The sequence below is a fragment of the Motacilla alba genome, chromosome 2 (genome assembly GCF_015832195.1).
Source record: "Motacilla alba alba isolate MOTALB_02 chromosome 2, Motacilla_alba_V1.0_pri, whole genome shotgun sequence".
Classification (NCBI taxonomy): Eukaryota; Metazoa; Chordata; class Aves; order Passeriformes; family Motacillidae; genus Motacilla; species Motacilla alba.
Window position 1 is genome coordinate 135,512,961 of NC_052017.1, and position 16,410 is coordinate 135,529,370.

At 32.7% G+C, this 16,410-nt stretch overlaps 1 protein-coding gene across 6 annotated transcripts in view; it reads right to left on the reverse strand.

The window, feature by feature from the left end:
• The window catches only part of CSMD3 (CUB and Sushi multiple domains 3), a 580,220-nt gene that overhangs the window by 65,421 nt on the left and 498,389 nt on the right, over nucleotides 1-16,410 (reverse strand). For all 6 annotated transcript variants that reach the window (XM_038122727.1, XM_038122755.1, XM_038122747.1 and 3 more), the window contains 6 exons: nucleotides 12,175-12,363; nucleotides 11,621-11,767; nucleotides 8,922-9,110; nucleotides 4,825-5,010; nucleotides 3,307-3,501; nucleotides 1,446-1,619 (listed from right to left, as the gene is read on the reverse strand). In XM_038122727.1, the coding sequence (XP_037978655.1) occupies nucleotides 1,446-1,619; nucleotides 3,307-3,501; nucleotides 4,825-5,010; nucleotides 8,922-9,110; nucleotides 11,621-11,767; nucleotides 12,175-12,363 (1,080 nt within the window). The remainder of the gene's footprint in view (nucleotides 1-1,445; nucleotides 1,620-3,306; nucleotides 3,502-4,824; nucleotides 5,011-8,921; nucleotides 9,111-11,620; nucleotides 11,768-12,174; nucleotides 12,364-16,410) is intronic.

The window sequence follows — 16,410 nt, forward strand, 5'->3', positions numbered from 1 at the left end:
GTTGCAATTAAAGATTATGTAATCTGTTACTATTATTAATTATATTACAATTTTATTTCTACAGGCAAATGTAGGAGAAATTCAATTCATTCTGTGCTGATCTTCACTTGGCATGAAGTTATTTTGGCAAAATTCTTAAATGCAAGTATTTTTCCAAGGTGCTATTCACAAATAGCATCCAACTTATCTACTTTTATATAACAATTTTTCTGAAGAAAACAGCTGCAACTTCTGCAGAAAAATCAGTAAAGTAAAAACAGACAAGCAGGCAAACAAGAAAAAAAGCGGAACATTTTGATCATGCACATAGTATGGTGCTTCAAAAATTTAGATTTAGAACATCTTGTAATTGCTGACAATTTAGAAGATGAATATCAAGGGCGTCCATTGTTAAAGTGAAACATAAACAAAGCCTCTATCTCTCTCTGCTGCATGTCAGGGAACATTCCAGCTGCAGACTTGTAACCTGATAAGCAGCACTCACTTCTGCTCATTCATGAGTCATTCACTAATGAGAATATTAGAAAATAGTGCTGTTTTACAGAAGAAAAATTATTTGGGATTTAAAGTAGTTTAAAAAGGTGAGAGGCGATCTGTACAAAGATGTATTGCAACAAACCCCTATATTTAATGTATATTATGCTAGTTCAGTTTTCTGAGAGTATCAGTCTGTATATATTCTGTTATATATTCATGCCTTTACAAACAAGATACAATCCGATTTGTATATTTCATTCTAATTCAGAATGCTAACATACTTTTGATTTCAACTAAAATCAAAATTTTGGTTAAATATAGAGTTAAAATCTATGTCTCTACATAATATAATAACCCAGCTCAAGGTACACATGGTAATGAATCAGAAAGAAGCCCTGAAATTGTTTAATGTGCTCATTTTATTCATAAATAATTTAGGCAACAATGTCTAATTATTTTAAATAAGAGAAGATGCCTAACCTCGTACAAGTAAAGGGTCTCAAATTCTGTAAAAAGCGTCAGGATAGTGGTTTTCTCTCAGAAATAAGGTTGCACTGGTCCTGTAAAAGTTTCCACAATTTTTTTTTCTTCCTTCTGTATCTTTTCAAGAATAGAGTTTCTATGACATAACCACTTACTTCAGATCTACTATGCTGATATTTTAGTGAAGGTATGTATTAGAGCTGATACATATGGAATCAATCTCTCTTGCTGCTTTTGTATAGTTCTACTTTAAAGACATATACAAAAATACACTAACACAGATTTTGTAAGTTGTGCAGATAATAAAATTTTTGAAAATATAAATATAGTTCTAATTTTATGAGAAAAACAATGCAGCCCAACCACACACATGCAGAGCTCTCTTCAATGTGTCTGCTAATAGAAAAGGACAAGCAGATCACTTTGCTTACTTTTGTCTCCTAGAGAGAAATAAAATGGACAAGTCATGACAGTAGCATCCATACCTAAACATCTGGTCTCAATTCCTCTCCAGAGTCCAGATGACAGGCATTCCCTCACTGCAGAGCCAACTAGCATGTATCCTGAGTCACAAGTAAATATAGCTGTAGATCCATATGTGATTTGAGTTCCAATCTTATTCCCATTTGGAGGTATAGGAAGTTCTCCACAGGAAATAACTTCATGGCAAAACAAAAACAAAAGATAAGTGTACAACTAGGCATCACAAACACCCATATAATAATGCCTATCAACTAACAAGACTTATCAACCAGCCAATCAGATAAATAAATTTCACACCTTGAAGTATTTTGGAAAAATCTGTAGAAATCATAGATTAAAAATCTGCTATTAAAAAAAAATAAGAACTATTCCTTCCCCAGAAATTACACTTGGGAGAGGGGGAAGAACAATTCAAATAATTTCTATAAAGTTAAAAAAGCCACTCAGAATATTAATAAATGCTTTTCAATTACCTTGGTTTTATCTAGTACTTTTTGTGTATTGGAACATCCCAATTGCTATCAGATTTAATTATGCTTCTTTGGGAAGGGCCATTTGGTCTTCTAGGTCATAATGAAATGCTTACCCTAGCATTCACACATTCACATATCAGTGAATGATATTGATGGAATTTCTTGATATTTATTTACAATTGAAAGCATCTTTTCAATTAAAACAATATTTTTCTTTTTCAATTTTCTTATAATAATTTAAAAAAAATTAAAAGTAGTGAATAAGAGGCTGAAATTAGGTAGCATACTTTATGCCGAGAAGAAAAATGTCATAACATTTCAAATTAAGTTTCTCAAAACATAGCTAATAGTAGTTTGTCTTTTATAGCAAAAAGAGATACAATTTAGAATGTAGAATTTATATATACAGAGATATAAATACAGACATATACACAAGTATTTTTAACAATAGCAGAGATGAAATATTGAAATTAACTTTTAAAATTTCTCTAAATTATATATTAGATTTCCATTTATAAAGAATTCAAAATTAAGGTTAATTTACACTTTAATTAATGTCTTTGAAAATACACTTTTAAACCTCTTTTTTTTCCATAAATATTGTCAATAAACTATAAATGTATTTTAAGCCACAGTTATCTGTCTTATCTACAGTTTTTTTAAGATTTTTTTTTTATTTCTACATAAACATGCAGATACACACATTTTTAATACAGGAACCAAAATCACAGTTGTATCCCACTCTGTCAGAGGGTCATATTTCATAAAGACAAAGAGTTTTGCAGTTTCAAAATGTAACCAAAACCCCATAGCTTTGAAAAAGAGATCTCTAAATGTAAATATATAAAGAAATATGCTTTTCACAGCAGTAGGGGAGGGAAAAACAATTATAGCTACATCTTTAGTTGGTTTAAATATCTGAATATTCATTACTTTTTTTTTTTTTAATTATCTATTGCAGGTTACCAGCATACCAGCTAATGGTAGGAATGATGTGGATGTGTGCAAATGCACACTGCATGGTAACTACCTGAAAGAAGAGATTATTTTATTTATCAAGTGTGCAGATAGGATACAAAGGTTTTGCCTTTTTCAAGACTTTACAACATTCCTGATCTAAAATAAACATACAGGAAAATATTTTCTTTGTACCTTTATGAATTTAGGGACATTTAAACTCCAGAAGTGTGCCTACAGGTATGTCCTTGTCACTAAATCTAATGTATTATATTTGTAAATAACAACCTTTAGGATATCCAGGAATTCCAGCCAAGAAATACTTTTTTCTAATTTACAGTTTTGAATACTAAATTAGTTCATTTCTAGTTCACCCAATAAAATATTTTCTCCTGAAATCTGTACAGCAGATGCAGATAAAAGATGTACTCACTTTGGCAGTAAGGCCGCTCATTTCTCCAGCTCCAGGTGCCATTAGCAAGACACTCGATAGACGCTGGTCCCAAACCATAATACCCAGGATCACAGCTGAAAACTACTTTTGTTTTATACTCATAGTGTGAACCATTCACTATTCTCCATCTTCCATGTTCCAGGGTAAAAGAATTGATGCTTGGACATGTAACAACTTCCAAAATACCAAAAAGACATAGTTATTGGTGGCTTAGCACAGGGAAATTGGGCAAATCTGTACTATTATTAATTTTAAAAAATGTATTTTAAACACAGTGACATAATCTTTGGAAACTAAAGCTGTACTTGAAATTGGCTGTGGTTAAAGGGCATGAGTTTTCTCATTTAATTAATAATTACCCAGAAAGAGAAGGGATTGTGTATGCAGAGTGATGCAGTTGGTGTAGATAGGAGCTATACCATGGTTGAATTCACTATAGGTCGAACTACTGTGACATCAGGCACCAGAATCTATACTAAAATTTTAAGTACATTTAAATGGAGAAATTATTTTCCTACCCAGGTAAACTCTATGAGATATGAAAGACTTCTTTGAGAGGCTGTACATGGGTGACAGAAAAAATAATATCCATATACAGGCTGTTTTTTCAACAGCTATATATTTTTGTCTCATTTCATAGTTCTAAGTGCTCTTCCTCCAGAAATGGAACAATGGCATTCTACAACACTAATAGAATAAAAATAGTATAAGAAGCATAATGAGAAGCATGATGATTTTTCCTACTTTGTTTTTCTCTATTTTCAGTGGTTCTTTAGAAAGAAAAATTCATGACAGAATGAAATTTTCAAGAACAAGAAGAAAAAAAAGGAGAAGGAGGAAATCCTTGATAAATACTCCAGTCTTAATTTGCTTTCATTTCCAAAAATTCATTCGGTGAGCTAATCCAAATCCTAATGTGCATTAGACATTGACATCCCCGTATCGCTCTTGCAATCGTCTGAGTTTTCATATCCCATTTGTAACTGCTGATATCCACTTCATTTTGGAAGGTAAATGCATTTTCCCTGCAGTGATGTTCCTCCAAGTTTAGATGGTGTAGGACTATAATGATGGGGTGAATATACATAATAAACAGCAGTTTCAAACAATTATCACAGGTTTTGCAATTCTGGATAGTAATAAGGGTTTGCTAACAGTACATGAATTATACAGCTATCACTGAAGAGAGGACTTTTGCTGCAGAGAAAACCTCTGCAACCATTAACTTTGATTTAACTGTAAATTAATTATTAGTTTCATTGTATTCTACAAGCTCTAGCATGCTTTTTCTGCTTATGCTGTTAAGTTTCAGCATGTCTTAGTTACATATACTTCACATATATGTATTTCATAATAATTGATTAGCCGCAAATAATTAATAGATTAAAGTAACCTGAAGATGAAAGTTCAAGTCATGGGAAGATTTGTGCCATGGATATATAAACAAAATGTACAGACAGGTTTTTACTCACCAGAGACTTCTTACATGTTACTCACCTACACAGCGAGGTGTTTTATTGTGATTGCTCCAGGTACCATCGGGCTGGCAGACTGCAGTAGTAAGCTCTTTGGCTGATAGCCTGTATCCATCATTGCAAAAATAAGTAACGCGGGTGCCAACCAAGTAATCTGTAGTTAATATCCCACCATTTAGTGGAGCTTTAGGAATTCCACAAGATATTGCTGAGTAGAGAGAAAGACAAAGTTTTTTATGTCTTCAATATAAGTTTCCATTGACCTCAGAGAGCTCATGCATTGCAAAATCACTAGTCTTGAATACATAAAAATTAATTTTTAACTCATTAATGTGAGTTTTAAACACAGAAATAAATTTTCTTAAAATGTTAGGGAATTGAATCTAATGAAGCTTTTGCATTTTGATGAAGAAAGTAAAAAATAAGAATAATCATTCATAACTCTGCAGCTAAGAATTCAAAATGCAGATGATAATAAAGAAAAGGGAATAGAAAATATCTGGAAAAAAAATATGACCAGCATGGTTTAATCAGTAAGGCACCAGTCAGAGAAACACACTTTCTGTGTTTCTGTGTCTTATGATTTATGTTCAGATTTCTTCCATCAGTTGTACTTTGTGACCTCTGGACAATCACTAAAATTACCTTTCAACATGCTATTTTTTTCACCTGGAAAGCAGAAAGAAAATGCCCTTTTGAAAATATTGAATCATAGAATCATAAAATGGCATAGGGTGAAAGGGGCCTTAAAGCTCTAGTTCCAATCCCTCTGCAATGGGCAGGAACATGGTTTACTACATCAGGTTGCTTACTGTCCAGTCCAGCCTGGACTTGAACACTTCCAGGCATGGGGCATCTACAGCTCCTCTGGGCAACCAGTTAGGAATTCCCTCCTGACGTGTAATTTGAATTGATCCTCTTTTATTTTAAAGCCATCCCCCCTATTTTAGCACTAAATACTGTTGAAAAAAGGCCCTCTCCAGGTTTCCTGTAGGCTTCTTTTAGCCTTTGTCTTTTTAATCTGTGACTTGTGAAGCGAGACTGAAAGACTTGTCAGTGAAGACTATCAAAACCACTGCTGAGTACCTCAGCTGTCTCCATGTCCCAGGTAACCAGGTCTCCTGTATCCTTCTGGACAGGGCCCACAGTCTTCATTTTATCATCAATATATCTTTAGAAGCTGTTTTTGTTGCCCTTGACAAGCATGGACAGATTTATTTTATCAAGGCTCTAGCTTTCCTAACCTGACCCACAGCTGCTTGGACAACTTGTCTGTATTCCTCCCAGGATGCCTGTACTCACTTCTACCCTCTCTAGGCTTCGTTTTTGTATTTTGTTTTGTCCAGGAGCTCCTTGCTCATCCAGGCAGGCATCCTGAAGTTTCTACCTGACTTTCTCTTTGGCAACATTTCTGAGGATGCAACATTTCTGAGCTTGGAAGAAGTGCTCCTTTGACTATTAACCAGTTGTCTTTGTCTATAAAGCCTTACATCTAAGGCTTTATTCCATGGTACTCTACCAAGCAAATCCCTGAAGTGGTCAAATTCTGCTCTTCTGAAGTCAAGGCTAGCTATCACTCACCCTGCCCTCTGCTCAAAGGATTTTTGTACCCTAGAATTTCACAGTCATTGCACCCTTCAGCTTTATATTCCTCATTAGCCCCTGCTTTTTGCTGATAAAAAGATCCAGCATAGCACCTCTCCTTGCTGGCTCCTCTATCTCTTAGAGAAGAAAGTTGAAAACTGCAAATGAAAGTAAAAGCTACTATTTTATTTCTTTTCTTTAACAAAAGTAATGTACCAAGAGAAGATCTGGTTCTAAATAATTCTCTGTCTGTTTTGGGACTAAAAATAAAAACTAACCCCTTTCCACATTCTGAAACCATTTATCTAATGTAGGTCAGATCAAAAAAGAAAAGTGAAAAAAAAAAAGGGCTTAGACATTTAAGTCTGAAGTACCTTACTTTGAAGTCAAATCTTGAGCCCTAAGAAAGTACCTATCATGCTCACACAGGAAGGTTAATCCTCTCAGACTATGTATAAATACTTGGGAAAAAAAAAGAGTGCAATCTATTTTTGCCCCTACTGGGAGCTGATCTGACATAAAACTGATTTGCTTCATAAGCAATATAACAACTGTGTGGCACAGTACCAAAGCTAATAATCACAGCTAAGACACAGGTAAGGCACCAATCCTATAACAACTTGCAGAACAGAGGTGTAAGAATCAATGTTAAAATATTCTTGCATTGCCATAAAAAAAATCCCTTGCATATTACATGGAAATTTAAGAAAAAGAAAAATCAAAAACCACAGTACAGACACACTGTGCTGAAAAGATCACAGAAAAATATTTCTAATTTGCCATCATCCTGTCTTGGCAACCATAAAAACATATACCTAATGACTGTCACAGTATCTATTGGCAAGTAGAGACAAACACACCTTTAGAAAAACGTAAGAAAACTGATGAAGAAATTGAAGATCCCAAGAAACTATAATTGAATTCAAAGCTCCATGGGGTATGAGGACATGACCCCAGAGAGATAAAAAGTGACAAGTTAATTAAACGAGAATGTTCACCTTCCATCTTTTACTGAACATCTGATAAAACTACTATTTCACTTGCCATCATCAAAGAAAGAAACAACTTCTATGACACTAAAATTAAAACATGTGACCATGTTTATTACTTCTTAAATTCCTTAATAGCTTGGATTGCAGATTAGGCAAATCTATCCATTCCAAGGTGATAGCTAAATGCTTGTATAACCAAGTAACTCTCTTTACTGCATAACTGGCCTAGCTTAACCTCTTCCTTCAGAAGCATGTTAATAAGAGCTTTGAGACAATTACAAGAGTTGTCTGAAGAATGTTAGTCATGTTACAACAGGGCCAGCATTTAGCAGTGCATAAAATTAATATCCAATTGCAAAATAATTGTAACATGTAAACAGCATTGATTACAATTCTAAGCACTAACAAATTCTACCATATTGCTTATTCACATAACGGACATAATTCACATCCTGTCTCTTTTACTAGTCAGTAAAATATATATCAGATGCATTCTAGCTGCAACCTGAGATGTTCTATATCTACCACTGAGATTAATTACTCCTTCAGTATTCAAAAATCGCCATTAGTGACTTGATACATTTTGAGTCCTATTATCCATGTTAACAGTCAATCTTGCGGCACAAGAAAAATATAACCGTCCCTTAACCCCAATTTTTTAAGAAACAAGATGCAAACCAGCAAGGTATGATAAAAGACTATTACATAAATAATAGATCTCCCAAAGGTCACCCAATGACATTTTAGTTTACAGTAGTTTTGAGCTGAATTTCACATTTGTGGAAACTTGCACAGAAAAGCTGCCCAGAGAAGTTGTGGATGGCCTATCCCTGGAAGTGCTCAAGGCCAGGTCAGACTGGCCTTAAGCAACTTGGTTGAGTGAACAGTGTTCCTGCTCATCTCAGAGGGATTGGCAGGAACTACATATCTAAGGTCCCTTCCAAGAAAACCTGTGTATGATTATATGAAAATTACCTTTTAATTAGGGGATAATGCAAAGAAATCAGGAAAAGTTATTGCCACATCAGATACTTCCACAGGAAAAAATGACAAATAGGAAATATCCAAAATTCCCTAAAAATAGATCTATCTCACAAATATTTGGTCACTATATGTCAGCTTGGACAACATTGTTAATCAAACTGAAACATTAAAATCTATTCCTTTTTCACAAACTTTAGAACATAGTGCCAGTTCCAAAGATATACATTAAAAATATACACAGTCCTTGGAAAACCTCGGTCATATTAGTTCTCAAAGAACACACCAGCATTTTGAAGACTTATGTAAAATTTCAAAAGTTATTATTGGACCAAAATGAAGTTCTTAAATGTTCTTCACTGAATGTTAAAGCAGTGTTTTTTGTATGTCAGTCTTATTACCTCCTCTTGAAATACTGTTTCTTAAAAGTGCATTTGTTTTTATGAGGTTGAAAAATTTTGGCACAGAAGTATGTGAAACATTTCCCTTCTATTCATTTTGAGTCAGAAAAAGAAAAAGAAAGTTTCTTAGAGTGTATCTTTTCTTAACAAAAAAAATTTACCTTGACAAGCTGGGACTGGAACGTCCCACGAGTAATACCCATATGGAGACTTCCTGCACACGGCAGTACTTTTCCCAATGAGCCGAAAGCCGCGGTCGCAAGCCCAGCGGACCATGCTGTTGAGCTGTCCGCCTGTCTGACTGACAATGAAACCGTGCGGGGGCGACTCTGGGGTGCTGCAGTAGAGAGCTTTAAACATAAATATTAAAGGAATAAAATATGTGTTCAGAATTCACATAGCAATTCTTAAGAAATTCTTGTTGAACTCAGTGGACATCTGATTGAATGCAGAGAAACCATTGCTAAAAGTTGTATATTATGTATGATAAAAATTGTATATTATGTATGATAATGCATGCATTGACCAATTTCACAAAATATAAAGGTAATAAAAATAGAGTTTTATAAGCTATTTACAAGAATGAGGTTTCAGTAGACTCCAAAAAAAAAACCAGAATGATAGCTCACTTTTATAACTGGCTATAGCTTTAAGGTTTGGGGTTGTTTTTTACCATCTTCTTTTTAAATCAAATAAGCTACTGAACTTTAGTTGATGATGAAATTTATTGCAATTGTATACATTTTAGTAGTATACAAATTTTTGGAAGAAGGAAAAAACTAGTTCATCCTGAATATAACTCTTTTTAAATAGTCCTTTTTTTCTGGTCCTAAATAAGTTCTTTCATTTAAGTAATACACTGAACTGAAGTAAAATATTAAAAATAGATTTTAGTGATATTTATGATGATCACGATAATCCATGGCAAAAATACCGAATCTGCTTTTAGTTGTTGATTTATTTAGAACACATTAAGTTTTACAGAAGTCTTATCTAGAAACTGTAGAAAAAATCCTTACTCAATATGAGAACAAAAAATATATCTAAGAGTTACAGTTCTTATAATCTGAAATTATTTATGTACTTAACAACTCTGACATTGAATACTGGTTACTTACTATGTTTCCTTTATCTCTCTTGTTTATTGAGTACCAAGTAATTTAGGTTTGGCTATCTTATCATAGGAGTAGATCTAGAAGGCTCTTATAACCTGGTAACTACTTTAAGATGAATTGTGTGTGTGTAAAAGTTTAACTTGGTCTCTGATTAATTTGATTAATAGCTGCTAGCCATAAAGGCTGTTTTCCCTTTTTGTAGAAAAGAAAACTGTGCTGGAAGTTTGTTTTCAAGTGCTTCCTTTATGCTTTGGTGAAATGTTGATAACTTAATCTTTAGCTTCACCCGCTCTTTAAACTTTTCCATGTCTTGTGACTTGCTTCAGGTCAATCTTTCTCACGTGAAAGCTTCTTCTGACCAGAATGGAGTCATATGGCTGTTTGTTTACAACAAATATTTATTAAACATACTAAAGCAAAGAGCAGAATCAGAACTACTGCTATATCTTTCAGGCCACATACTATGAAAGTATTTTCTTCCTTACACTAAATGTCTCCTGACTGACACTTTTTGAAAGATCCAAAGATACAGAGACATAACATTATTTTCTGTGTGAAAGAGACCACTAGAAAATATTTCCTGTCTGTCTCTCAACAGTTCTCTCACTGTCTGAAAGGAAGGTCTTTGAAGAATTTTTTCTTCTTTCTCTTTTAACAGATCCAAACCAGACTACAGGAAATGAAAATCGATAGCATATATTATTGTATGCCTAGTAAAGAGTGAATTTTACCTAATGAACAACAAACATTTTACGTCTGAGAAAACTGTCCTCTCCTAAAGGGAAAGATGGAATTGATGTATTTGCAATATATATGATCATAATTATTTTTCTCCAATTGTGACACAGCCAAAAATTGAGGAAAACAAACAAACAAAAGAAAAACTTAGTAGAAAGAATTTTATACTTATTCTTTATTTCTTTATCCACCTTGCAAAATGAAACTGCTTTTATGCCAATAACTTCTCTAATATCTACAGACACTATCCCCAGTACTCTTCCTTATGTGCATTTCATATCTTTGGTCATCATAAAAAAATTCAAATATAGATTTTGTTCAATTGCTGTAAATTGCAACAAATCTACTTTAGCTTGACTAATTAAAATATTTTCCAGTAAAATAAATATTATATAATAATTCTGTAAAAGCAATTTTACTAAAATGAAACTTTGTCAGGTACCATTTCCATACACTATTCATAAATTTGTTAATTTGAATTAATAACACATAAAATACTGGCTTTTTTACATAATAATTTATCTCTTTTAATGTTGATTGCTGCTTCTGTTGAACTTTAAATTAAAGAGTTCAACCCTTCAGCGTCTTATATTTTTCCACTTTATTGCTGTACACTCCTGACTTGTTGCAATGCTGTCCCCTGTCCCACCTGAATTCTTAATGATGAATTGCACAAAGATCTTGTTAGAAAAACACTCCAGTATGAAGAGGCACACAAGTACAAATAAATGGGAGGGAGAAGGGGGAAGCTGTTTCTTTTATCTTTAGTACTGGCTTATGCCATTTTGATGCCCTGTCTTTTATTAATTCTCTACAGAGCACATGTGTGGGTTTTTTTTTTTCCTCACAAGATGAGGGTCATTAGATTCATATATATAGAACAGATTGGATTTCCTTTTAGTTTGGTTAATTAAGGATACCAAAGATAGCTTGTATTACCCTTTTCACATAAACAAATGTTCCGCATTGAAATTTTATGCCCATTATAAAAAGTCACATTTGCATACCTATATATCTTATCCTGAAACCTTTTTTATTGGTGCCATGATCTGCTGACCACCGGAGAAATACTTCATGGCCATTGCTTGTTATATTTAGAGAAGATGAATAGTCCCCACTGAGAGATATGAGCAACGGGCTATGACTATTTGGTCCTTGGTACAAAGGAAGGAAAAAGAAGAAGGAAAAAAGGAGTTACAAAGTTTAAAATAACATACAATAAAATCTATGCACACAATTAGCATACATGCAAAACATCCTTCAAGGAAATGGCAAACTAATTTGAATTAAAAATTGAAATACATTTTAACTGAAGTTATATATTTGCTCAAAACAAAAATTATTTCTAAGTATAACATGCAGTAACATGTTAGCATAACAATTATAGCATAACAATTTTAAAATAAAGTAATCCAACACTTCTTTTTATCATAACAAATCAAAACAATTGCCTAACATTTTTTATACTGAAAAATTATGATATGCGTATTTAGACAGAAACAATATAAAAAAATAATGATATTGACAAGGTATCATCTAAAGTTATGTATCCTATAGTTACCATCGAAAACCTCAAGTATATCAAATTCCTTTTCTGTCTGGAAGAATTCAAAGAACATGCTGATATTATAACCCTTTTCCACAGTAATGGTCCACGCACACATCTGGAGGTTTGGGTAGCTGTCAGGATATCCAGGGCTCAGTATTACACCTGTTGAATCCAGACGCATTTCATTGGCTGGACAGAGAACTGTGAAACAGAAAAATTGGCAAAAAAATCTAAAGCCCTTTATTTCTATTTCATGGGATTGACGAGATTTTTCTGAGTTTTAAAGAACTGCATTACTCATTTTATTTCCTTAAAATTGAGCAACATAGTGATTTAAAATATAAGTAATCTAATTTTGAATTTATCTGGATTCACTAGGTCTACAAGAATAACCATCTCATTAAATAGAAATAGTTGACCATACCATCTTATTTGAAGTTTTTTTCAAAAAATATGTTTACCTCATCATGTATGAATAAATGCCTTTATTGTATTTAGAACCTAACAGTGCTAAACAGGAGCTTTGAAATCCTTTTATACTGGCAACTAACTCCTACATGAAAATGAGTTAGTCCTGAGTTACTCAAGAAAAATAATAGGATCTTAGTTTTCTCAAGAACACTGGAAATAACATTGTCTCATTATCTAAAAAAATCAGGTTTTATGTTGAAAAATTTATTGGATTATGGAGATAAAGAACACAGGAAAGCAGAGAAAGGGAGAGAAAAAGAGTATTTATCTTCTTAAAAGACTTTGCAAGAATCACAGAACATTTTGGCTGCAAGTAACCTTTGAAGATCATCTAGTCCAACCCTCTTCAAATGCATCCAAACTGAACTTGAAAAACTGTATCTGTCCATATATTTTAAAAAATATTTGTAACTCAGCTGCAAATTAGCATCTAGTTGCTAAACTTCAAAAGTTGTTTCTCGTGTCCTGTTTGTTTCAATTACTCAAGAAGAGATTGAATACAGCACGTCCACCCCACTTAACAAAACTCATCTGGCTGGAATCTGGCTGTCAAACTACAGTGCTGCACCACTTGTGAAACGTATCTTAAGAAAATGAACAAAGCAATCCTCTCAGCTTTTACATACATATAGACATATATTTATATAAAAATGTGTAGCAGGAAGAGCATTACAGTAATCTGGCTACACTCATTTATTTGCAGCTGGTTACGCCTTACAAACTGTCCTTAATTTTGAGATTTTCAGCTAAACATCCCTCAGGAATTTTTTAGAGAATTTAAAGACTTGTTTCTGTTAAACAGATTCCCTTGGGAATCGGGTAGGTAAGTTTCATGTGAATCAGAGAAAATGTTATCTGAGATATAGTTAAGAGATACCATTAAAGAATTTTCTCAGGGTCCCCTTACTATGATGCAAAATACAGTTTGAATCTTCTTACTCTGAAATTTTCATTTTATCCTGAAAGTAGAAGTTACAGGCTTTGTTTGGACAATACTCTATTTTAACTAAATAAGTTTATAGAAATTGGCTAAACTTGTGGAATTTAGTGACTATTTTCACACCTAAAGGAAATCTGCAAGAATTTTGAAGAAATGGTCATCCAACTGACACACACAAGAGAAAAACAAAGAAAAAAAATTGACATAGTTTTAAACAGTACTAAATGTGATGTAAACTAACCTGTAATAATTAAATTTACCAAATAAATATTAAATATATTTTGCATCAATATTTTTTTAGTAATTATTAATTTGTCTAGTATATCTTTACTGCAATATATTAGATTCAAGACAAATGTTAGTCTTAAATTTTGCTCAGCAGCATTCTTCAGATTTACTTATGGATTAATTTTGAATGTAGGTATCAATTTATTTCAAGTCAAAAATTAAAGAAAAAAATCAATCAAATGCCACTATACTGGCTAAAGGATATAAGATATGCGCAAGGTTAAAGCATCAGGAATTAACAGTATTAAATTAAAAAAAATATATGCTCTACCCAGTGAAAATAATTAGTAAACTAATACTAATATGAGCCAACAGAATAACTGAGACTTTTCCTTGAAAGTGACTCTTACGTAGCGTGTTATACTCTGCACAGTGAAGTGTAGTAGGTTACCCAGAGATCAATGCGAGATGGTAAAATCATGAAAGACAGAATTTTTTTGGCATGCATTTTTGCTGCCTTTAGATTCCACAAAGCTCTCTATTCATCTTCCATTACTGAAATGTAACTTATATACTGTGATCTTTGGACTTAGTCATCAGATAAATTAGGATAAAAGAAGATATGCTGCTTTCTTTTTTAGGTTGCCTGTATGACTGGTCATTTTTACACAATTTGACAAATTCTTTTGCAATTTTCTTTTTCATTTTCTGAATCTAACTCTGAAGACCATATTAATTTCATTCTGCTTTAAACAAAAAATATAAGAGTATCAATTTAAAATTTAGCATTGGAACCAATGTTTAGCATTCATATCTGACAGATAAAAGATTAGCTACAGTAAATGGAGTCATCATTCCTGAGTTTTTGTCTTGGGTCTTGCATTGAATACAAATATGCCTTCAGCAACATGCACTGAGAGAATGCTTCAGGATCAGCACATATGTCTCTATTTGCCCTATCTAATATTGCATCGTTTTAATATTTAAAGCAATGCCTGGAGGTTACTATGGTTTTTCACCTATTAAATGCTATATGTCTGCCAAGTTAGGATTTAAATTTAAATTGAGGTGTTGGAAGCTATTTCTAGACACATTTGTATCTAACTAAATGTCTAGATTTTCAGAAATCAGTGTGAAAGTTCTTATGAAACTCACATTTCAATTTCACTTTGCATTTTTAAGAACTACACTCAGTGCTGTGAATGATTTTGACTTCTGCATAGCTTTGTTCATAAAATCAAGGGAAAACAGCTTATTCAGTTATAAGAGTAGACCCTTCCAACTTTCCAGGAATGGAGGAAAGGAGTATATTTATACAAGTTTTTTTTTAATTCTCAGCTGAAAGCTTAGGTGAATATTATAGTAATAATAAAGTCCTAAAAATTAATATACTGATATTTAATTTCTTAACATCTTTATTGTGCACTATCATATAACTTTAGAAGATGCTTAGAAACAGTAAAATATCAAAGTTTTACATATAAATTTAGTAGATTTATTCACAATTAATTTACTATTGCCCAATAAATCTTTCATCATGAGTGTTTTATGGATATGTTAATGAATTAAAATTACTGTAGAAGGACACACCAAAACATCAGATTGGTAGAAAAAAACAGATGACAGTATTATTCATATAATAAAATGTAAATCAAATGCACTTATTGTGACTGATTTAGGAAAATATTTTAATCCTGATATAGATGTTAGAATACTAAGCTCAGGAACAGATGGATCACAAAAGTATATCACAGAAACTAGCAGAATTCAAAATGGCTTTTGTTTACATAACATACTTTTATGAGGCTGTGGTGTTTTGGTTTGGTATTTTTTTTCTTGAAAAAGCTTTATCAAACATATTTATAACTCTAGGTCCTTATTTATCCTTCCAGATATAAATGAAAGAATTTGCAGCAAAACATTAACTCATGCCCATCGCTGGAACTGCAAAGAGATTCCATTTTTTCAATTAAGCATATTCAAGGCTGATCTTCATTTGTTTCCTAATCAGTTTGGGATGAAAGAAAGATCTCACTATTTTTTTTAATTATGGAAAATTCATATTCTACCATAACACATCAAGTTTCACCTTAATAAAGACTGGTTTAATAAAGCATGATGTTAGTGGCTGGCAGGAGTGTAATTGTTTTGACCTTAACAATGAGATGGCATTATCTCTGTTTGCAGTGCTCAGTAAGAGAAAAAGTGAACAAACACATGCACACATACACACACATACACTCACACACACACATGCAGAAAACCTCTTTTTTAGAATACACTGAATAAAAAATGCAAGTACTTAAAACTGTACTGAAAAATTATTTTGTGAGCCTGTTCACCCAAATCCATGCTATGTTAATTTAGTGGTTTTGAAAATCCCCATATAAATTTTCATATTATGTTGTATGGAAAATGAATCTCATTATTTACATTATTTACCAGACTCCCTTCCAAAAAAAAAAAAAAAGAAAAAAAAAGGTATTGTAAAATCATTTCCGCAAAGTAGAGTAGCAGCCCTTTCAACTTGTGAAATTCATTAAAAGATTACTAATTATTTTGCATTAATATCTGACATAAATGAAACAAACCAAAGACTGATATATTGG